Below are 22,512 nucleotides of genomic sequence, written 5' to 3'. Positions count from 1 at the left end.
GTTGTGGTCCTTTCAGGATTTTTTTTTCCCCTATTTGCATATAAACGGGGTTAAAAATAAATTCTGCAGATGGCTTGCAATAAAACTTTTGCACCATTTGCCTTCTATAGCCTCTATGTGTCATTGTCTATTGCTGGCTGCAGATTTAGTTAACTGAGAATCTGTCAGTAAGCTCGCAATGACAGAATTTTGTTTGTATCTTTCTCAGCTGATTTATAACCATAGATCACATTAAAGTTGAATGTGCAGGGAACCAAAGAGCCTTTATAAGCCAAATGGTGCAAATTTTTTAATGAAACCCAAATACAAAAATTATTAATCAGTACATGCATTTAAGTAAAAAAAAGTCCCCAAAGCCCCTTTAATTGCAGACAAGTTGTGGATAAGTGGAAACGTATGGGTTGGGATCCTTAGGTCTTTATATCTGTTGTGAATTCTCAGTAGCAAACTTTTCTCATTTCTTTACAGCGGCTGTCAATCATCCGATGTGAAAAACATTTGAGACCGACTGATTCCAGGGCTCAAACAATGTCGAAAAATGTGATTTCTGACCCGAATGCTTGGCAGAATCACTCTCTACGCATTGCTGATCTACAGAGCAAGCTACGTCGTGTACGGCAAGAGCTGTAAGTCATACGTACAGTGTGTACGGAAAGTATTTAGACCCCTTTAAATGTTTCACTCTTTGTTTCATTGCAGCCATTTGGTAAATTCTAAAAAGTTCATTTTTTTCTCATTAAAGTACACTCTGCACCCCATCTTGACTGAAAAAAAACAAATGTAGAAATTTTTGCAAATGTATTAAAAAAGAAAAACTGAAATATCACATGGTCATAAGTATTCAGAACCTTTGCTCATACACTCATATTTAAGTCACATGCTGTCCATTTCCTTGTGATCCTCCTTGAGACGGTTCTACTCCTTTATTAGAGTCAGTCCAGCTGTGTTTAATTAAACTGATAGGACTTGATTTGGAAAGGCACATACCTGTCTATATAAGACCTCACAGCTCACAGTGCATGTCAAACCAAATGAGAATCATGAGCTCAAAGGAACTGCCCAAGGAGCTCAGAGACAGAATTGTGGCAAGGCACAGATCTGGCCAAGGTTACAAAAGAATTTCTGCAGTACCCAAGGTTCCTAAGAGCACAGTGGCCTCCATAATCCTTAAATGGAAGAAGTTTGGGACCACCAAAAGTCTTCCTAGACCTGGCCATCCAGCCAAACTGAGCAATCGTGGGAGAAGAGCCTTGGTAAGTAAAAAAGAACCCCAAGATCACTGTGGCTGAGCTCCAGAGATGCAGTAGGGAGATGGGAGAAAGTTCTACAAAGTCCACTATCACTGCAGCCCACCACCAGTCTGGCCTTTATAGCAGAGTGGCCCTACGAAAGCATCTCCTCAGTGCAAGGTGTGGCGCCCCTGAGGGTTCGACCGCCACAGGGATGCTGCACTTCTCTAATGGAGTGTAGTGTTCCTCCTCTGAGGTAAGAACAGCGTGATGGTCAGGACCCTTCCTTTTCATCCAACACCACATTTCTCCACCAGAGGGGGCTAGAATGCACTAGGTGCTGCCTTCCTGGTTACAGGTAGACTGGGGAACCAAAAGATAGGGGGAACCATTTAGTGGGTGAGGATGGACTCACATTTTAGTGACACTTAATAATCCATATTTAATAGATTGCCATTTTGGCTCTAGGTCCTTTTTGAGTATTTTGGCTAGTGGTCAGTCATTCTGTCCTGGTCTTTGCTCTTAGTTCTTTGATGTGATCTCTCACGCTGAACGTGGATCCTGTGTGGACCTGCAGCTGATGGGGACACGGCCCTCGTACCTTAGCCTTGGGGTCGAGGGGCACGTTGCAGATAATGAAGGTCTCAGCCCGGTCAAGGACCATGATCAAGAAGGCCCGGAGCTTAAGAGTGTGTAGCGCCCTGAGGGTTCGGTTGCTACAGGGGTATTGCACCTCAACCAGAGGTGTGATATTCCACTCCCAGGTAAGGATGGAGTGTGGACCAGGGCTCAGTTAGCTGCATACACCACACACACCCCATTTCCGGGGGACAGCTCTACGGTGCTCCCATTTATATAGTTATGCAGGCACATCTGACTATGTCCCTGGCTGGAGTGGGGAGGGGGGAGGAAAACCCAGTGGTGTAGGAGCAGATAGGGGTTGGGTTCTGAGCATAGGTAGGAGCTCATTGGGTGCTGGTCACCTGAGCTCACACACAGAGGAGGAGGTATATAAGGCGGGCACCATCTTAGTTCTGAGAGAAGTTCAGTGGAGAAGTGACAGGGAGCAGAAGCTCTGTAAGAGCTCTGCTCAGAAGGCAGGCCTAGAGAAAAGGCCGGGGCCTGAGAGGAGGAAGGAAGGGGAAGTAGGCCTGGAGAAGAAGGAACAGGAAAGAAGGAGAAGAGACAGAGGAGTAGAAAGGCTCAGAAACAAGAAGGAAGAAGGGACCCTAAGAACCCACGAGATAACGGGTGAAGGGTCAGCATAGGCGGATTATAATGAGGGCAATCCGGGCTACCGCCCGGGGCCCCGGGGCTGCAAGGGGCCCGCGGCTCCGGGCGGGGTGTCTAATGCCGGATTGCCCTCATTATATGTGCGGGCCGCCGCGGCACATACCGGTAGCAGTGGCGGGACCGCTCACCCAGCAGCGGCCGCCGCTACTTCTTCATCGGCCGGGCCAGCACTGCAGCAGTTAACTTCCCTGTGCTGGCCCGGCCGCGTCACTGCTAGGAGACACTTCCCTGTGCGCAGCCGTGTCTCCTAGCTGTGACGTCACGCAGTGCGCGCCCGGCCTGCACTGCTGCAACGGAGAAGTCAGAGCAGGCAGGAGGAATAGAGCCGGGGAATGGTGAGTCTATGTCTATGTATGTGTGTGTGTGTGTGTGTGTGTGTGTGTGTGTGTGTAGGCAGATATCATTGTGTGATGTCTGTTTATATGTATTTTTGTGTTTCAAATGTGTTTATGCGTGTATGTATATGTCTGTATATGTTTGTGTGTGTGACTGCATGTGCGACTGCGTGCGGCCTCCTGCTGAGTATAGTTGGTGCCGTGCGGCCTCCTGCTGTCTCTGGGGGGGGCGTTCGGCCTCCCTCTGTGTATAGATGGCGCCGTGCAGCCTCCCGCTTTGTATAGATGGCGCCGTGCGGCCCTCTGCTGTGTATAGATGGTGCCGTGAGGCCCCCTGCTGTGTATAGATGGCGCCGTGCGCCCCCCTGCTGTGTATAGATGGTGCCGTGCGGCCCCCTGCTGTGTATAGATGGCGCTGAGCGGCCCCCTGCTGTGTATAGATGGCGCTGTGCGGCCTCCTGCTGAGTATAGATGGCACCGTGCGGCCTCCTGCTGTCTCTGGGGGGGGCGCCGTGCGGCCTCCCGCTGTGTATAGATGGCGCCGTGCGGCCTCCTGCTGTGTATAGATGGCTACGTGTGGCCTCCTGCTGAGTATAGATGGTGCCTTGCAACCTCCTGCTGTGTATAGATGGTGCCGTGCGGCCTCCTGCTGTGTATAGATGGTGCCGTGCGGCCTCCTGCTGTGTATAGATGGAGCCGTGTGGCCTCCTGCTGTGTATAGATGGCTACGTGCGGCCTCCTGCTGAGTATAGATGGCGCCGTGCGGCCTCCTGCTGTCTCTGGGGGGGGCGCCGTGCGGCCTCCCGCTGTGTATAGATGGTGCCGTGCGGCCTCCTGCTGTGTATAGCTGGCTACGTGCGGACTCCTGCTGAGTATAGATGGCGCCGTACGGCCCTGTGCGCGGGCGTGTCTCCTAGCTGTGACGTCACGCAGTGCGCGCCCGGCCTGCACTGCTACAACGGAGAAGTCAGAGCAGGCAGGAGGAATGGAGCCAGGGGATGGTGAATCTGTGTGTGTATGTGTGTGTGTGTGTGTGTGTGTGTGGGCAGATATCATTGTGTGATGTCTGTTTATATGTATTTTTGTGTTTCAAATGTGTTTATGCATGTATGTATATGTCTGTATATGTTTGTGTGTGTGTGTGTGACTGCATGCGTGACTGCGTGCGGCCTCCTGCTGAGTATACACTGTGTTCCAAATTATTATGCAAATAATATTTTCTCAGATTTTCCCAAATTACCTATATGAATTGCAGTCATTGTAATTTTCCAGTCAAATAATTATTAGAGTACAATTGAAAGGTTTTTGTACAAACTGCCTATGATAACAGTAGATTTTTTAAAAAATAAAACTCAAACTGCACTCAAAATGCATGTTCCAAATTATTATGCACAGCAGAGTTTTCAACCTTTTCATTTTAATAAAGAACAAAAAAATGGTCATTTTTGAAATTATAAGCATTAGCAGGTTATTACAAACTGAAATCAAACAGTTTTCAACTCAAAACTTTATTCTAGGTGATGTTACATTTGCACATAGGACCCCTTGTTCGAAAGGAGCTTCTGAACTCTCTTGTCCATTGAATTCGTCAGGTTTTGGATGGTTTCTGCTTTAATTGTTTTAAACACATAACATAACATAACACATCTGCATCTCTGGCTGATATGGGCATAAAAGGGGACAAACTTATTGTGTGGCCCCCATGCTCCCCTGACCTCAACCCCATTGAGAACCTCTGGAGCATCATCAAAAGGAGTGTCTATGATGGCGGGAGGCAGTTCACATCTAAGCAACAGCTCTGGGAGGGTATTCTGTCCTCATGCAAAACAATTAAAGCAGAAACCATCCAAAACCTGACAAATTCAATGGACGAGAGAGTTCAGAAGCTCCTTTCGAACAAGGGGTCCTATGTGCAAATGTTACATCACCTAGAATAAAGTTTTGAGTTGAAAACTGTTTGATTTCAGTTTGTAATAACCTGCTAATGTTTATAATTTCAAAAATGACCATTTTTTTGTTCTGTATTAAAATGAAAAGGTTGAAAACTCTGCTGTGCATAATAATTTGGAACATGCATTTTGAGTGTTTTTTATTTTTTTTAAAAATATACTATTATCATAGGCAGTTTGTACAAAAACCTTTCAATTGTACTCTAATAGTTATTTGACTGGAAAATTACAATGACTGCAATTCATATAGGTAATTTGGGAAAATCTGAGAAAATATTATTTGCATAATAATTTGGAACACAGTGTAGTTGGCGCCGTGCGGCCTCCTGCTGTCTCTGGGGGGGCGCCGTGCGGCCTCCCGCTGTGATTAGATGGCGCCGTGCGGCCTCCCGCTTTGTATAGATGGCGCTGTGCGGCCCCCTGCTGTGTATAGATGGCGCCGTGCGGCCCTCTGCTGTGTATAGATGGCGCCATGCGGCCCTCTGCTGTGTATAGATGGCGCCGTGCGGCCCCCTGCTGTGTATAGATGACGCCGTGCGGCCTGCTGCTGTGTATAGATGGCGCCGTGCGGCCTCCTGCTGTGTATAGATGGTGCCGTGCGGCCCCCTGCTGTGTATAGATGGTGCCGTGCGGCCTCCTGCTGTGTATAGATGGCGCCGTGCAGCCTCCTGCTGTGTATAGATGGCGCCGTGCGGCCTCCTGCTGTGTATAGATGGCTACGTGCGGCCTCCTGCTGAGTATAGATGGCGCCGTGCGGCCTCCTGCTGTCTCTGGGGGGGGCGCCGTGCGGCCTCCCGCTGTGTATAGATGGCACCGTACGGCCTCCTGCTATGTATAGATGGCTACGTGCGGCCTCCTGCTGAGTATAGATGGCGCCGTGCGGCCTCCTGCTGTCTCTGGGGGGGGCGCCGTGCTGCCTCCCGCTGTGTACAGATGGCGCCGTGCGGCCTCCTGCTGTGTATAGATGGCTACGTGTGGCCTCCTGCTGAGTATAGATGGCACCGTGCGGCCTCCTGCTGTCTCTGGGGGGGCGCCGTGCGGCCTCCCGCTGTGTATAGTTGGCTACGTGCAGCCTCCCGTTGTGTATAGTTGGCTACATGCGGCCTCCCGCTGTGTATAGTTGGCTACGTGCGGCCTCCCGCTGTGTATAGTTGGCTACGTGCAGCCTCCCGCTGTGTATAGATGGCTACGTGTGCTCAACATTGAGTCTTACAATTGATGTAAAGCTATGTGCCCACGATGCAGAAATGTTCCGGATTTTTTTTGAGCGTTTCTGCATCTCCCTGGCAGAACAAACGTATGCGGAATTGTACATGCGGATTTTACATGCGGATTGTACATGCGTTTTCCTGTCAGGGACATGCGGATGTGAAGCGTTCTTCACTTGCATTTCCGCATGCGGGTTGACAAGCGCTTTCCAAGTGATTTTAGCATCACTTGGAAAGTGCTTGACAACTTGGTCACACTATATAAATCCATGCAACCGGCATGGATTTATAGCAGTGTGACCAAGTTAATAGTTAAAAAAAAAGAATAAGAATGGTAAAAAATATATACTTACCTTCTGATGGCCTGCCGACGTCAACGGTCGCGTGACCCATCACATGACTAAATGACGTCACGGCAGGTTCTTTTCAGACCATCGCGAGCTGCCGGCAAGCCAGGACGCATCGGATAAAGACATCGGGGGCCATCAGAAGGTAAGTATAATATTTATTTTTTATTTTATTCTTTTTTTACAGGTTCTATGGTACCCAGGTCCGGAGGAGAGTCTCCTGTCCTCCGCACCCGGGTACCATCCGCACATTGAAACGCATGGATTCCGCATCTACAGATGCAGGGATGCGGATTCCATGCGTTCTAATGCAAGTCAATGGCTGCGAAAACGCCGCGCTTCCGCAAAATAATTGGTAATGCTGCGGATTTTTCCGCAGCGGAAATTTCCGCAGCATGTGCACAGCATATGCGGATTATCACTGGGGGACATGGCAGACCTTCTACCAAGCGTTTTTTAAGCGTTTCTGCAGCGGAATTGCCGCTGCGGAAACGGTTAAAAAACGAATAGTGGGCACACAGCCTAAAAAAAATATTATAATTAATATTGTGCCAAATTAGTTTCACGTGAACTATCACATGATCTATTACAGGGGATCATGTGACATGTCACGTGATAAATCAGGTGTGTTGGGGGGGGGCCCGCGCCTTCTAAACTGCCCGGGGCCCTTGCTACTCTTAATCTACCCCTGAGGGTCAGGCAGAATAAGGGTACCGGATTCCCAAGTTGGTGGAGGTAAATTACCCCTCAGCCAAAGACCGGAGGTCGTGATCATCTATTGGTGCGACCCCCCGCCAGACCTGCTAGGAAGGCACCATACAGGATAGCGGGAAACGGGGTCCACGTTTACCCGCGTAGATCCGCGGCAGCTGGACAGAAGTTTGGTCACTGGTGGGGCACGAGCCAGAGAGAGGACAGAAGGGAGTCCTGTACCATACTCCTGAATTGCCTGGGGGTTGACCGAGCCCCTCACCTGGTGGACGCAGCACGGCTTGGGCAGTCATTACCGGCGGAAGTGACTTGGATATCAAATGTGAGTAAAAGACCCTGGACTGCAACACGTTGTCTCTGCGTTTCTTACCGCGCCAGCACTAACGGTACTGGGACGCCCTGCACCACAACCCCCACCATCTACGCTCACTGCCCTGAGGCTACACTCCTCCCGTGGGGAGTTATACTATTCTCTGCTGCACCCACAACACCAGCCTCAGCGGTCTGCCCCGCAGCGGCGGTTCACCCTGACCGCAATCCACGGGTTGCGTAGTCGGACATTGACCTAAAACATATAGAAGACTGCCACTGGTCTGACCACCCTGAGCCACGGGATCGGGTTGCCACTACTACCCCCATCATTGCGCAGAAGCCCGGTTCCGAGTGCCCCACGGCCCAGGGGGCGAGTCAGCTTTCTGGCGTAGTCGGCAGGATTGTGACCAACCCGCCACAAACGGGTATTGCGTGCCTGAAAAATACTTTATACTTACCTGAGTGAAGTTTCCCGCCATTCGGAGCCATTTCCCGCCATCTTCAGCCATTTTCCCGCCATCGGATGCCATCTTCGGGACGCCGCGCGGGAAAAAGAGGGGCGTGGACGTCAAAAGCGCCCGAAGCCCCGCCCCACGCACTGACGCCGCACAAGTTCCTGGAAAGAGCCCAGCAAGCACTGACGTCAGCAGCGCGCGACGCCAGGTCCTCAACGCAGACCATCGCCAGCGGAGCCGCGGCCTACAGAAGAGGATCGCCGGAAGGTAGGCCACGGTTAACCGGGGGGGAGGAAGACATCAGGAATGGAGGGCAAGATGGCGGACCGGCAGCAGACTAAGCTGCCCAGCATCGGCAGTGCCCCAGCCGTCGCGGGCCCCGTCCAGCGCCAGGAGAAGACGCGTGACACAGGAGCATTCGCGGGAGCAGGTAAGAGGAGTCTCCCTGTCCCGGACGCTGCCAGCGTCAGCCTGCTCCTGGGCCCCCTGGTGGAGCCGCCGATCCCGGGCGTCATCAACAGCGGCCCTCTCCAGGCCCGGTCGCTAGGCCTGATCTCCCCAGGCGCCTCCCAACCGCGTGCGCCACCGGTCCCGAAGCCACCACCCCTTGGGACTGACCTGTACAGCCAGCTCGCCGAACCCGGTTATCCAGAGGACCCGGACGGGTCTGAAGAATATGATGAGGAGGAAGAAGGCGCGGATGGAGGGTATCGCTACCAGTGAACAGTAGCATACCATTGTGTATAGTTACCCGACAGGGTATGTGGGACTGTTTCAAATTTGAGTGTGGTCCCCGTTGGGACTGTTATGGGACTGTTAACTGTGTGAAGTTACCCCTTTTCCCTGACCTGGCTGAGGACTGAGAGCAGCCATCCCCTTCCCAAACTGGCCGAGGACTGAGAACGGCCGTCCCTGTAAATAGTTGCGCTTCTTAAAGCGCCCCCTACTGGTTTTATAAAAGAACTGCAGCATCTACCTCTGGACGAAGTGTCCCTCAAGTTTGAAGTTTTGCACTTAATAGGAAGATGGACACCTGGTCGCAAGCTGCACAGTGGCCAGTGAAGAAGAGAATTTACTAAAACGTTTTATATGAGAAGTTTTGTATGCTGCTAAAAGATAGTAAAAATGCTTTATATAATGTCTGAAAAAAGAGTTCCGGTAGTATTCAAAATGTTTTATAAAGTCTAGTAAAAGAGAAGTATTGAAAAAGAGAAAAATGTTTCCCATAAAGGGAATTGAATAATGTCGGTCGTTTTCTAGATGTAAAAAGTTATTGAAAAAGTTTTGCATGTCTTGTAAATCAAATGTTTTTGCTCTTTTCCAGCCCGAGGACGTGCTGTGGTTTACCAGGGGGGGAATGTAGCGCCCCGAGGGTTCGGTTGCTACAGGGGTATTGCACCTCAACCAGAGGTGTGATATTCCACTCCCAGGTAAGGATGGAGTGTGGACCAGGGCTCAGTTAGCTGCATACACCACACACACCCCATTTCCGGGGGACAGCTCTACGGTGCTCCCATTTATATAGTTATGCAGGCACATCTGACTATGTCCCTGGCTGGAGTGGGGAGGGGGGAGGAAAACCCAGTGGTGTAGGAGCAGATAGGGGTTGGGTTCTGAGCATAGGTAGGAGCTCATTGGGTGCTGGTCACCTGAGCTCACACACAGAGGAGGAGGTATATAAGGCGGGCACCATCTTAGTTCTGAGAGAAGTTTAGTGGAGAAGTGACAGGGAGCAGAGGCTCTATAGGAGCTCTGCTCAGAAGGCAGGCCTAGAGAAAAGGCCGGGGCCTGAGAGGAGGAAGGAAGGAGAAATAGGCCTGGAGAAGAAGGAACAGGAAAGAAGGAGAAGAGACAGAGGAGTAGAAAGGCTCAGAAACAAGAAGGAAGAAGGGACCCTAAGAACCCACGAGATAACGGGTGAAGGGTCAGGCAGAATAAGGGTACCGGATTCCCAAGTTGGTGGAGGTAAATTATCCCTCAGCCAAAGACCGGAGGTCGTGATCATCTATTGGTGCGACCCCCCGCCAAACCTGCTAGGAAGGCACCATACAGGATAGCAGGAAACGGGGCCCACGTTTACCCGCGTAGATCCGCGGCAGCTGGACAGAAGTTTGGTCACTGGTGGGGCATGAGCCAGAGAAAGGATAGAAGGGAGTCCTGTACCATACTCCTGAATTGCCTGGGGGTTGACCGAGCTCCTCACCTGGTGGACGCAGCACGGCTTGGGCAGTCATTACTGACTTGGATTATCAATTGTGAGTAAAAGACCCTGGACTGCAACACGTTGTCTCTGCGTTTCTTACCGCGCCAGCACTAACGGTACTGGGACGCCCTGCACCACAACCTCCACCATCTACGCTCACTGCCCTGAGGCTACACTCCTCCCGTGGGGAGTTATACTATTCTCTGCTGCACCCACAACACCAGCCTCAGCGGTCTGCCCCGCAGCGGCGGTTCACCCTGACCGCAATTCACGGGTGGCATAGTCGGACATTGACCTAAAACATATAGAAGACTGCCACTGGTCTGGCCACCCTGAGCCCAAGGATCGGGTTGCCACTACTACCCCCATCATTGCGCAGAAGCCCGGTTCCGAGTGCCCCACGGCCCAGGGGGCGAGTGTAGCTCCATAGCAAATGGATCCCAGGGAGGATGCAGACGGAGCGGCGTTCGCCACCTGTCCTCTCTATGCTGATCTAGTCAGAGGGATTCCAGCTGCAAGAGGGGACCGGCCCCCGACACCTGACCTTGCTACTCCACGTCGTAGTCAGGAAAGCCCGGTAGGCCCTGAGGACCCCACCGGGTATCGGACGGAGCGGAGCTGCCACCCGTACCCTTGTTCTGAGAGGAGTTCAGAGGCAGTCCCGGCCTATTTGCACACACACGGACAGGAAAGGATTCGGTCTGTAGTTCAGGAACACTCTGGTGTAGGGTCCCGATTGAACGCTGGACTTACTCGGAGGTTGTCGGACCTCCGTCTCTGGTGACCGCAGGACTCTGCGGGGAGCAGGGAGTCGCCTTCCTTCTGCCATCTCTGATGTGAGTAAAGCCTTGGAAGTTCACCCCTATGGCCTCCGGACTGTTCATTCTGCGCCACACCGTGCAACGCGGCATCCGTTCTCCTCTACTACTACCCCTTCCATCTTGTCCCTCTGCCCTGAGGCCTCGCTCCGCCCGTGGGGAGTAGTAATAACTTTGGCCGCCATAACACCATGCCTCAGCGGACTGCAGCGGCGCTGGTGGCCTTCACCAGGTGCCACAGGTGGCGTAGTCGTAAATCAGCCACTCAACCCGGATAAGCCCACACCATCCTTTTTAAATTGTGATGGCCCTGAGCACGGGTCGGGTCCGGGCCACGGCTGCACCCCATCTCTCCATCACAGGACCCGACTCTGAGTCCCCCATCTCCCAGGGTAAACAAGGGCTTCCGAGAAGAGGCGTCACACAAGGCATATGAAAGCCCGCATAGAGTTTGCTCAAAAACACATGAAGGACTCCCAGACTATGAGAAATAAGATTCTCTGGTCTGATGTGACGAAGATAGAACTTTTTGTTGACAATTCTAAGCAGTATAGGTGGGGAAAACCAGGCACTGCTCATCACCGGCCCAATACAATCCCAACAGTGAAACATGGTGGTGGCAGCATCATGCTATGGGGGGGGTTTTCAGCTGCAGGGACAGGACGACTGGTTACAATTAAAGGAAACATGAATGCGGCCAAGTACAGAGATATCCTGGATGAAAACCCCTTCAAGAGTGCTCTGGATCTCAGACTTGGCCGAAGGTTCACCTTCCAACAAGACAATGAACCTAAGCAATAAAATGCAATAAGAGGTGATCAAAACATTGTATCTACCCCAAAATGGTATCAATAAAAACGTCAGCTCAGGGAGCAAAAAATAAGCCCTCACACAATTTTTTTTTTTCTGCTTTACAAATTTCAAAATTTTTCTCACCACTTATATAAAAAAGCATACATGTTTGGTATGTGCGTACTTGTACTGACCTTGAGGATCATATTGCTAGGTCAGAGTTACCGTATAGTGAATATGGTAAATAAAAAAAAAACAATTGTGGAGCTGCACTTTTTTTTGCAATTTTGCTGCACTTGGAAATTTTTCCTGCTTTCCAGTACATTACATAACATGAATAGTGTCTTTCAAAATTACAACTCGTTTTGCAAAAAACAAAGCCCACTTACAGCTATGTGGATGGAAAAGTAAAAAAAGTTATTACTTTTGGAAGAAGAGAAGGAAAAAACGAAAAAGAAAAAACTAACATGAAAAAAAGGGGTTAAGAAAGTCAGATTTGGGCAGCACAGAGGCCTAGTGATTAATACTGTTTCCCTGCAATATTGGGGTCCTGCATTCAAATCCAAGCGGTGATACAGAACATCTGCATGACATTTGTATGTTTTCTCTTTGGCCACGGCCCCACTATCAGTATTTGGTCAGTAATTTTTCTCAGGAGTGGGAGCCAAAACCAGGAGTGGGTGATAAATGCAGAATTGGTGACTTGTTTCTATTATACCTTTTCTCTGATTGTTCCTCACCTGGTTTTGGCTCCCACTCCTGAGAAAAAAATACTGACCGAATACTGACCAAATACTGATAGTGGTGCCGTGGTCTTAATGTGAGTTTTTTGGGGTGCTCTAGTGGTATGAAATATTGTGGCCGCAACAAAAATGGAAACCGTGGGTGCATTACCACTCATGGCCACTTAGTGGCGCCACTGAGTTCTTCTCACAGACAAATATGGAGCATACTTGCTTCATGCATCTTGTGCCAGGAAAAATGTGTTGTTTTTTTTCATCTGAATATTTTTCACTTTGAATTGCTTTTTATAAAGATTAAAATAAAACGCAAAAAATAGTTGTAAAATTATCTTTTATTATTTAAAGGTATCAAATTCCAACTGGTCTTTTTTGAGAAGATACTGTAGTTGCCTCTGTATACTGTATTACTAACCATCCAGAAATTCTTGGACAGTCTGTAACTTTTTTCCCCTGTCCGTAAAAAAAAGAACTGATGCGTCCATTATTTTATTTTAAGCTGGAGAGATTTGTACAGATTTTTATAACTGTAATTATGACCCTTTTCCAGTTCACAGTGAATGCAGCGAGTGTGTTTATATAGGATTTATGGCCAGCAGACATGTATCACTTATAATTCTAATGATTTATGACGGTCATCTGATGTGTCCGGAAAAAAAAAGTTGCCTGTACTTGACTTCTTGAGAAACTGTCCAGAAAAAAATAAAGGAGGCAAAACTGATCACTCAATCAATTAGTTATTCAGATAAGACAGACTAGACATCCCCCAGGCTTGGTTAGGGCTCATGCAGACAACCGTTTTATTCGGATGAGTGCTATCAATGGTTTTGTTGGATAGCACTTGTACCCTTGTTATTCTTTGGGGCCTTGCACTTGTCCGATTTTTTTCCTTGAATCGAGTGGTTTGAGGAAATAATTGCAGAATGCACAATTTGCCCACCGAGAATCGGATTGCACTCGCCCATTCATGTATATGGGTCCATAAAAAAAATCGGACTGCACTCTGATGACATGTGAGTGTGGTCCGATTTTCATGGACTGACTGCATGGAAAAGGTGGAGAAACTTTTTTTTTTCTCTCCAATTTTGCAAAAAATCAGATCCCACTCTGAACAAACTCTGATCAAACTCTGATCAGAGTGTGAATTGCATAATCAGACCGATTTTCTCAGATGGAGAAAGCATGGTTGTCTTCACCTGCCTTTATTATAAGTCCTGTGGGATCTGAACAACACGTAAAGAAGTTGTCCAGTGAAAAAAGTTATAACCTATCCATAGGTGATAACTTATAGATCAGTGGGGCTCCAACTGCTGGGACCCCCACCAATCAGCAGAACAGGGTACTTTTATCCCTTTTAGTATGGAGCAGCCATGCTCATTCATTCTCTGGAGCCGCACCGATCAATAAGCTATCGGATAGGGTGGATGGGTGAAAACTGATTTTCACTGAAGGACCCCTTTTGTGTAGAACTTTTTAGCACTGTGAAGTAGTCTAAAAAGTCTCAACAAGCAGGTGATCAAAAACATTTTTAGAGATGGAATTTTTTGTTTTTGAGGGGTGGTATATCAGTCTAGATTTAACTGTCCAAGCAAAGTGGATGTGATATCATGAAAACTCCTGCTCACTGTGCGTCTAATGCCACTGTTGAACTGTGCATTTTTGGTACGTTGTAACACATGTTAAAATGCACATATATTTTTAGATGCAGAATTGAAACTTTTCTGTTCGAAAAAAAAAGCATGAAAAAACGCTGCTTCAATTCTGCACCAAAAATGCATAAAAAATGTAGAAAATGCATAAAAACTGCAGCAAGAATGCAATAAGCAGAGAAGATTGTTATTTTACATTTTAGTACAGACACCTAAAAAAAACATGAGGATAAAAAGCAGCAGAAAAAGACAGCTACGTGTGAAAACAGCCTTACAGAGGTTTTTATAATGTTCTGGGACCACGAGAACTGCAAATGGAAGCTTCTTGGAACAGTAGTAAAACATCTCAGAAAGGGACATAAATGACTACGACTCAACCAGGAAGTCAATAAATAACAAAAAGGAGAACTTCTAACTTGCTGGCCTCAGTTAATATCAATGTTCACAACTTCACCAATAGAAAGATGCTGGGCAAAATCAGTATCCATCAATATCCAATATCTACTGTAAGGTGCAGGTGGATGGGCAACAAGTGACTAGACAGTTCTCATGTTATTAAATTGCTTTAGTTAATGAGATAGCATGAAATAAGCAAGTTTGCAATTGACTTGCTTTTTCTATTTGCTGTCATTCTTCTGCTCTGAGAGCTTGTATCTTTCATTGTGTACAGCTTGTTTCCATGAAGCTTGGACACCAGAGTCTGGCTAAGTATACTCAGTAGTCAGGCTAACGAGTTAACTCTTAAGATCTCAGCCTTTTCTTCTAGCCCATTCATTTCTATACAGCAGTTAGCTGATCACCTCCCTCACCCTCCCTCTCAGCTCCTGACAAGGTGCTCTTATCACTCCTACATAATCACAATCCCCAGCACCCAAAATTAGAAGTTTCAAGAGAAGTTCTCCTAATCAAGGCTCTCATTTTCCTGAGCTTTGTGCTTGTTCAAATACACAGTTATCTCTATATGGAAATGTAGTGTAGGCAGTTAATGTGTTGAAGCAGTTAACTACCTGTAGTTGTAGCATAAAATTGACACAATTAGTTATTAGGCTATGTGCCCACAATGCAGAAATGCTCAGGATTTTTTCCTGAGCGTTTCTGCATCTCCCTGGCAGAAAAAAACGCATGTGGATTGTACATGCGGATTGTACATGCGTTTTTCCTGCTAGGGACATGCGGATGTGAAGCGTTCTTCACATGCATTTCCGCATGCGGGTTGACAAGCGCTTTCCAAGCGATTTTAGCATCACTTGGAAAGTGCTTGTCAACTTGGTCACACTATATAAATCCATGCAGCCAGCATGGATTTATATCGTGTGACCGAGAGAATGTCAAAAAATAAAAAAATAAATCTATACATACCCTCCGATGGCCTGCGCTGTCTTGCTTCGCTCGGTCCCGGCTGCCGGCAGCGGTAGACTGAAGGACCTGCCGACGTCAGCGTCACGTGACCCGTCACATAACTCTGACGTCAGCGCAGGTCCTTCATTCCATCGCGAAGTGCCGGGAAGCAAGGAGGAGCGCAGCGCGGGCCGCCGGAAGGTAAGTATACATTTATTTTTTATTTTATTATTTTTTTACAGCTTTTTTAATTGTACCTGGGTATGGATGAGACTCTCCTCTACACCTGGGTACCATCCGCACATTAGTACGCGCCAATTACGCATGTACAGATGCAGTGATGCGGATTCCATGCGTTCTAATGCAAGTCAATGGCGGCAAAAACGCAGCTCTTCCACAAAATAATTGGTAGTGCTGCGTTTTTTCCGCAATGATAATCCGCAGTGGAAATTTCTGCAGCATGTGCACAGCGGATTATCATTGGGGAACATGGCAGGCCTTCTACCATGCGTTTTTTAAGCGTTTCTGCAGCGTTTTTGCCGCAGTGGAAGCGCTTAAAAAACGCATTGTGGGCACACAGCCTTAAAGGGTTTTTCATATCTCATATCGCTCTCCATGGGCAGCCATACCTTCAGCAAGATAAAAATTAGTTTTCCATACAATAGTAGTTACTGTATCATCCCACCTCTGACTGTGTCCCGGATGCTGCTGTTTTCACTAGCTCTCATGTATCAGCACAGCTACCTTTTATTAGCATTTCTCCTGTCTAGAGACACTGATACAGCTCCTGTGTAATCTCCTCTCTCTTGAATCAACACAGCCAGGGATTTGCAGACTCTGTCTTTCTGTATGACTTCTTATATTCCTCTAGCCTTGGAAAATTGCTTTGTATATGATATCTTTCCAATTTACAAGTACATAATGTCCTGGGTACAACCCTACTTGTTCCTTCACCTTACTCTACTGAATTCACCTGCTAATCAGGGGCGAAATGAGAGGGGTGCTGCCGATACCAGCGCCTATTTCAGCTGGATGTGTGTCCGATGACTGATACATTCAGCTGAAATGTATTGCAGAGCAAAGACCCCCTGGGACCCTTCATCGCAATACATACCGCTCGACAATAAGAGGCCAGCTGCTGACGTTGCCGCACCAGTCACAGGCGGTGCATAGCAGTTAGTTACCGGAGTCTGGGCGCAGAGGAAGGTGAGAAGAATAGTTTTTTTTTAAATGTGTTAGAGAACAGCGGCAGAATTGGGAGCATTATTACAGGATGGGCCCAGGAAGGGGCCCAAGATGGAGGACATATATTACTGGAAAGGGCCAGGATGGGGAATTACACCTGAGTGGGGGACATTATTACTGGAAGGGGCCCAGGATCGGGGATATTATACCAGGAAGGGGCTAGGATAGGGTTATTATTAGAGAAAGGAGCTCAGGATGGGGGACATTATACCAGGAAAGGGTCCAGGATGGGAGACATTATACCAGGAAAGGGCCAGAATGGGAGACATTATACCAGGAAGGGGCCAGGATGGGGGACATTATACCAGGAAGGGAACAGGGTGGGGGAAATTATACCAGGAAGGGGCCCAGAATGTTGGACATTATTGCTGGAAGGGGCACAGGATGGGGACATTACAGCTGGGTGGGGGAGATTATTACTGGAAGGGGCCCAGGATGAGGAACATTCTTACCGGAAAAGGCACAGGATGTTAGATATTATTACAGCAAGGAGCCCAGGATGGGGGCATTATCACTGGAATTGGTACAGGATGGGGAACATTATTACCAGAAGGGGCCCAGAATGAACGACATTATACCAGTAAGGGGACCAGGATGGATGACATTAGTACATAATGGGGGACATTATTACACTATGGGGTGGGTCAACAAGTATGTATTTAAAGAATTTAGAACGCTACAAGGGCTAATACATCTGATCAATGTAGGTCGAGGCCCAGGTCCAAATTTTGCCCTAGGGCCCATCGGACTCTAGTTATGCCATTGCTGCTACTGTTCACTACTGACTGTATTTTAGTAAAGATGTAAATTCACAGCCAGCTATGTGAAGGAGTTGCACAGACTCTACATCAGCAAAACAGATTTTTTTTTTTTATAATCATGATCACTTGGAAAGTAAATGAACGAGAAATAAAGTTCTGAATGTAGGAGTGCATTTGCATGATTGGATCATAAATGTGCAGACGCTACCAAATGTATGACATACAGTTACATATGGTTCTTAAATACAAACAGATACTCGAAATGGGTGAGAGTGGTCTAAACAGTACCTATAAGGTTTTTCTTTTTGTGTTTTATAAGGGAAGAGAAATCGGAGGAATTACTTGACAGTCAACAACAAGTTCAATTAGTAGAGGTGGAGTTAAGAAAAATGCATCAGCAGGTACAGTACAAAAAGTTAGACATTTCCTTAGAGCACCCCTCTATTATCCATAGCATATTGTGTTACTAATTCTTCACTGGTGATAAAAGGCAATCATCAAGAGTTAATGAAGCAAAATCTGGCCCAAAATTCTGCTTCTGTCTCTTGAAATTATACATTTGTTTATTAAATGGTTCAAAAGTTTTGATATTTGTTGTATAAGCAAGTTCTTCTCTTCTCTCAAGGTCCGTGAACTCTCCCAATTGGCTGCACAGTCTCGTGGTTATCGTGATGAACTTGATGCACTAAGGGAGCGCTCTCGACGCTCGGAAGGACAAGTGAATGCTCTCACGGAGAAGTTACGCACCATGGACCTCGTCCAGAGAGCTATACAGGTCGGGCTCCTGCATAATTTGCGGTCACATGCAATGGGTGTAGAGGTTGTCATTGCACCCGGGCCCTGGAGTCAAAAAGTCGTTTTGGCCCATATGAAAAGACCAATACTGTTTAAGACCCATGAAAGTTGGAGGCCCTGTTGGAGATTTTGCATTGCCTAAGAGGTTGAAGTTATGCTGCCACCTCTGGATGTAATGTAATCCGCAACTAATTGGTGAATCATAGTATCCTAGAATGTTAAGAGTTGGAGGGGACCTCCAAGGTCCTCGTTTCCAACCCCCTGCTCAATGCAGGATTCACTAAACCATCTCAGACAGATGGCTGTCCAGCCTCTGTTTGAAGACTTCCATTGAAGGAGAACTCACCACCTCTCGTGGCCGCCTGTTCCACTCATTGATCATAGATCATTAGAACAGCTGCTAACTTTAGTCACGAGACTGTATCCTGTACCTAAATCTTCAATATTAGCTCCAACTGAATCACCAACGCTCCTGCTGGAATAAAGGTCCTACATAGACAGGTAGATTACTAGTATTGATGATCGAAAAATGTGAGGTTTTCATGAGAATGATCATTTCTGCAATTTTTCATTTTCCACCCATTCTTTCATATCACAATCTTTATTAAAAAAATACAAACCTAGAAATCCTATAATTTTCCCACTGGCCACCACAGGCCCATACCTCCTGTCCTTTCAGGAAGAGTTTACAACAGTCTCATTATCATCAGAGGCAGGATTATAATGACAGATAACCTTTTATATAGAAGTCAATGCACAGGATCTACCAAACACAATAGCCTCTCCTAACACTAAACCCTTGTGTAAAGGGTCCTATTTTTTACTTCTATTTTTTTCCTCCTTTTTTTTCAAGAGAAATAACTTTTTTTTTTATTTTTGTGTCAACATAATCGTGCAAGAGTTTGAGTTTTTGGTGGACAAGTTGTAGTTTTGAATGGCATCATTTACTTTACCTTATAATGAACTGAAAAAACAGGTTAAAAATCCTAATGTGGTGAAATCGTGAAAAAAAATGCAATTTCGTTTCATTTTTAAGGCATTCATTGTGTGGTAAAAATGACCTGGCAACATGATTCTCCAGGTCAGTACGACTGCAGCGATACCAAACTTGTATAGTTTTTTTGTGGCTAAAAAAAATTTCAGAACTTTGTAAAAGAAAAATTAAGTTTGTGTGTCGCCATTTTCTGAGACCTTTAACTTCTTTTTTATATATATTTTCATTGATGGAGCAATTAAAGGGCTTGTTTTTCACACTGTGAGCCGTAGTTTTTATTGGTACATAAACATGATCACTTTTCATTGAATTGTTTGGGGGAGGTGCAGTGACTTTAAAATATCAATTATGGCTTTTTGATTTTTTTTCTTCAAGCCGTTTACTGTATCGGTTTCTGCTAAATATGTTTGTTTATTTTTTTACATGGGGTAAATTAGAATTTTTATGCTCTTTTATTTTATTTTTTTTTTTATATTTTTATAAGTTTTTACTACATTTATTTTTTTAGTCCCCATGGAGGACTTGAATCTGTGATTGGTAGATCGCTTGTACTATGTAATGCAAAATTGCAATATGTAGTAGAGATCATGATCTCCTAAGATGTCATCCCCATGCCTACATTCTTGTATTAGTATAATTATGAATGCCAATAAAGAGATTTATTTGCATTTAGTATTAGATAAGGATCCTACATGATACCCACTATGCACCATAAGAACACGCTTAGTCAACTGCACCTCCCAGAGTGCAGAAATGTCTCTCCATGTCCAAAGTCGGATCAGGCATTAGATCCTTAGTTGAGGTACTAACTGGCATCTGAAAAATCTAGAAATATTTTAATTTACACTGTATTTACAGGAGGAAAAAGAATTTTCAAGAAGTTTGTTGGAAGATAAAGAAGTGTTAGAACATCAACTTTCTGCAGAAAGAGAGCGATCAGAAAGACTGCGAATGTGCGAGAGAGAAAAGCAGTTGCTCGAAGAGAAACTCAAGAGAGTAGAAATGGTATTTATTTATTTTACTCACTTATATAACGCCATCATATTCCACAGCGCTTTAGAGACATTATGGGCACTGTCCCCATTGGGGCTCACAATCTACATTCCCTATCAGTATGTCTTTGGAGTGTGGGACGAAACCGGAGAACTGGGAGGAAACCGGAGAACCGGAAGGAAACCCACACAAACACGGGGAGAACATACAAACTCCTTGCAGATGTTGTCCTTGGTGGGATTTGAACCCAATATCCCAGCACCAGTGCTAGCCACTGAGCCACCGTGCCACCCATCCTAGGGTTTATTCTTCTATCTACATGTTGAGCCTTTATTGGTGTGTATAATGGATGCGACTGATTTATTTCAGGAGAGAGACTCGGAGGGACAAAGAGTGCAGAGTCTTCTTCATGATAATCTAACACTGGCCGAAGAGGTACGAATGCTGCGGGAAGAGACATCTCAAGTTTGGGAGAGAGTGTATGAGACTGATGGTGATACAATCCCAAAATGGGAAATAAGACCAGTGGCTGAGAGAGCTCAAAGTTGGGACAGACCGGATGCGGAATCTGAATGTAAGTATTGATAGACATATTACTAAAACTTGGATTTGTCCATTTTTCTTGACTTATTTTGTCCAATGGTCAGAGTAGAGTTTTGCCATGAAGTCTCAATGGTTCAGACATTTCTTGGTTTCTCTGTGATTACATTGCACAAAACTTCTATTTAAAATGCAACAAATATTTTTAAATTTGTAATCTACAGTTTTGGACCTAAGCTCCGAGATGTCCCAGGCCCTGCTACGTTTAGAAAAAGAAAATCAATATCTGAGAGAAAGACTGCAGGTCCTCACTGGAGATAAAGTGGAAGCGGAGAATACACAACAGTGTTCTATAGGTCTAAAAGAGCAGGAGGATCAGCCCTCAGATAAAATCCGGGACTTGTGTGTCAGAGAGGTAAGAACACTCCATTGGAAAGAAGAAAGATGTTCGGAAGCATGGTAGATACCTTGGTAGATAATCTAGACCGGTGTACTCAAAGAGAAACAGCGTTCGGTGAACCACTCTAGTTGTTGGTAAGACACAACTGAAGAAGACATTTGGACAGAAGTTGTAAAATCAGGGTGGGTCACTCTGGCATCGCTGGAAAGTTACCTTTTTGGGACACGAGGGAAAAAAGCACACTGTGATGTCTCTACTTGGTGGGGCACCATGCTTAAACAGTTACACCACTGCCTTAAAACTGCTTTTGCTCTTAGTCTCACTTAGGGCTCATTCAGACGTCTGATTTTCTCATATATGAGAAAAATGGACCTATTATTTTGATCAGATTCTGATCGAAGTTTGATCAGAGTGTTGTCCGAGTGTCCTCCATTTGACTCGTACTTGGAGAAATAATTTTTTTTTCTCTAAACCTTCTCCTATCTGACAGTCTGTGGAAATCAGACAGCACTTTCATGCCATCCAAGTGCAGTCTAATTTTTTCACGGACCTATTGACGTTCTATTGGACGTCTGAATGAGCCCGCAGGCTTAAATCTCTCCTATGATAGGGAAATTCATGAGAACTCCTCTAGGGCTGAGCTTCTCTTAGTTCTTCCTTCTTGACAATTAAGAGCTAATTCGGTTGGCAACTGTGCTCTGCTGTATTCCCCTGCACAGCTATAACCAGCCAAAGCTTCCACTTTGCAACCACTCAACAACTTCCCAAGTCTGCTGGTTGGCATCACGGTCACGTCCTCGCGGCTCAGGTAACTGCTTGACTGTGATGGCACACAACTCTCTGAAGCATGAGAAAAGCAGCATATTTATAACTGTTGGTCATTATGGTCGCACCGCACTATAGCAGTTCCACATTTTGCACTTAACCTAACACATGAACATAGGTGTACGTTGGGCAACACTGACTACATACTGTATTTGGTGCCAAACTGACTGAGACCCTAATTGCCTTAAAGGGACATTACACAAGTTTCTGACCACAGCATGTCAATTGCAAAATAAAGTTTTTTCCTATTGTCACAAGTCCAGAACCCTCTACCGCCACATATACCTAAAGTGATCGTATGTTGCACATTCTTTTATTTTGCTATACTAATCTCTGGCTTAGCAACTTAATTGGTCCATTTAATATTGTTATACTGGGCCCAAGAGCAAAATCAAAGATACTTTTAAATGCTATCCTTAATTTTGTCTTAGATTTTGACCAATGGTGAGTCTTAAAGGGAATCTGTCAGCAAGTGTTTGATGCTCCATCTGAGAAGAGCATAATGTAGGGGCAAAAACCCTGATTCCAGCGATGTGTCACTTACCGGGCTGCTTATTGCTGCAGTTTTGATTAAAAGCAG

The 22,512-nt window shown here is 46.3% G+C and overlaps 1 protein-coding gene across 5 annotated transcripts in view; it reads left to right on the top strand.

Moving 5' to 3' along the window:
• The window catches only part of CCDC88B (coiled-coil domain containing 88B), a 95,364-nt gene that overhangs the window by 48,272 nt on the left and 24,580 nt on the right, over nucleotides 1-22,512 (top strand). For 3 of the 5 annotated variants that reach the window (XM_073658498.1, XM_073658497.1, XM_073658499.1), the window contains exons 8-13: nucleotides 469-626; nucleotides 17,705-17,786; nucleotides 18,011-18,160; nucleotides 20,033-20,179; nucleotides 20,537-20,741; nucleotides 20,932-21,122. In XM_073658498.1, the coding sequence (XP_073514599.1) occupies nucleotides 469-626; nucleotides 17,705-17,786; nucleotides 18,011-18,160; nucleotides 20,033-20,179; nucleotides 20,537-20,741; nucleotides 20,932-21,122 (933 nt within the window). Of the gene's footprint in view, nucleotides 1-468; nucleotides 627-1,755; nucleotides 1,994-9,250; nucleotides 9,270-17,704; nucleotides 17,787-18,010; nucleotides 18,161-20,032; nucleotides 20,180-20,536; nucleotides 20,742-20,931; nucleotides 21,123-22,512 lie in introns of those variants that run through there. The other 2 variants (XM_073658500.1, XM_073658501.1) reach the window with 2 other exon arrangements.

The sequence above is a fragment of the Phyllobates terribilis genome, unplaced genomic scaffold (genome assembly GCF_046119375.1).
Source record: "Phyllobates terribilis strain yellow unplaced genomic scaffold, ASM4611937v1 Scaffold_13__5_contigs__length_258822181, whole genome shotgun sequence".
Taxonomy (NCBI): Eukaryota; Metazoa; Chordata; class Amphibia; order Anura; family Dendrobatidae; genus Phyllobates; species Phyllobates terribilis.
Note: the sequence above shows the minus strand (reverse complement) of the source record. Positions and strands in the feature narration are given on the sequence as shown.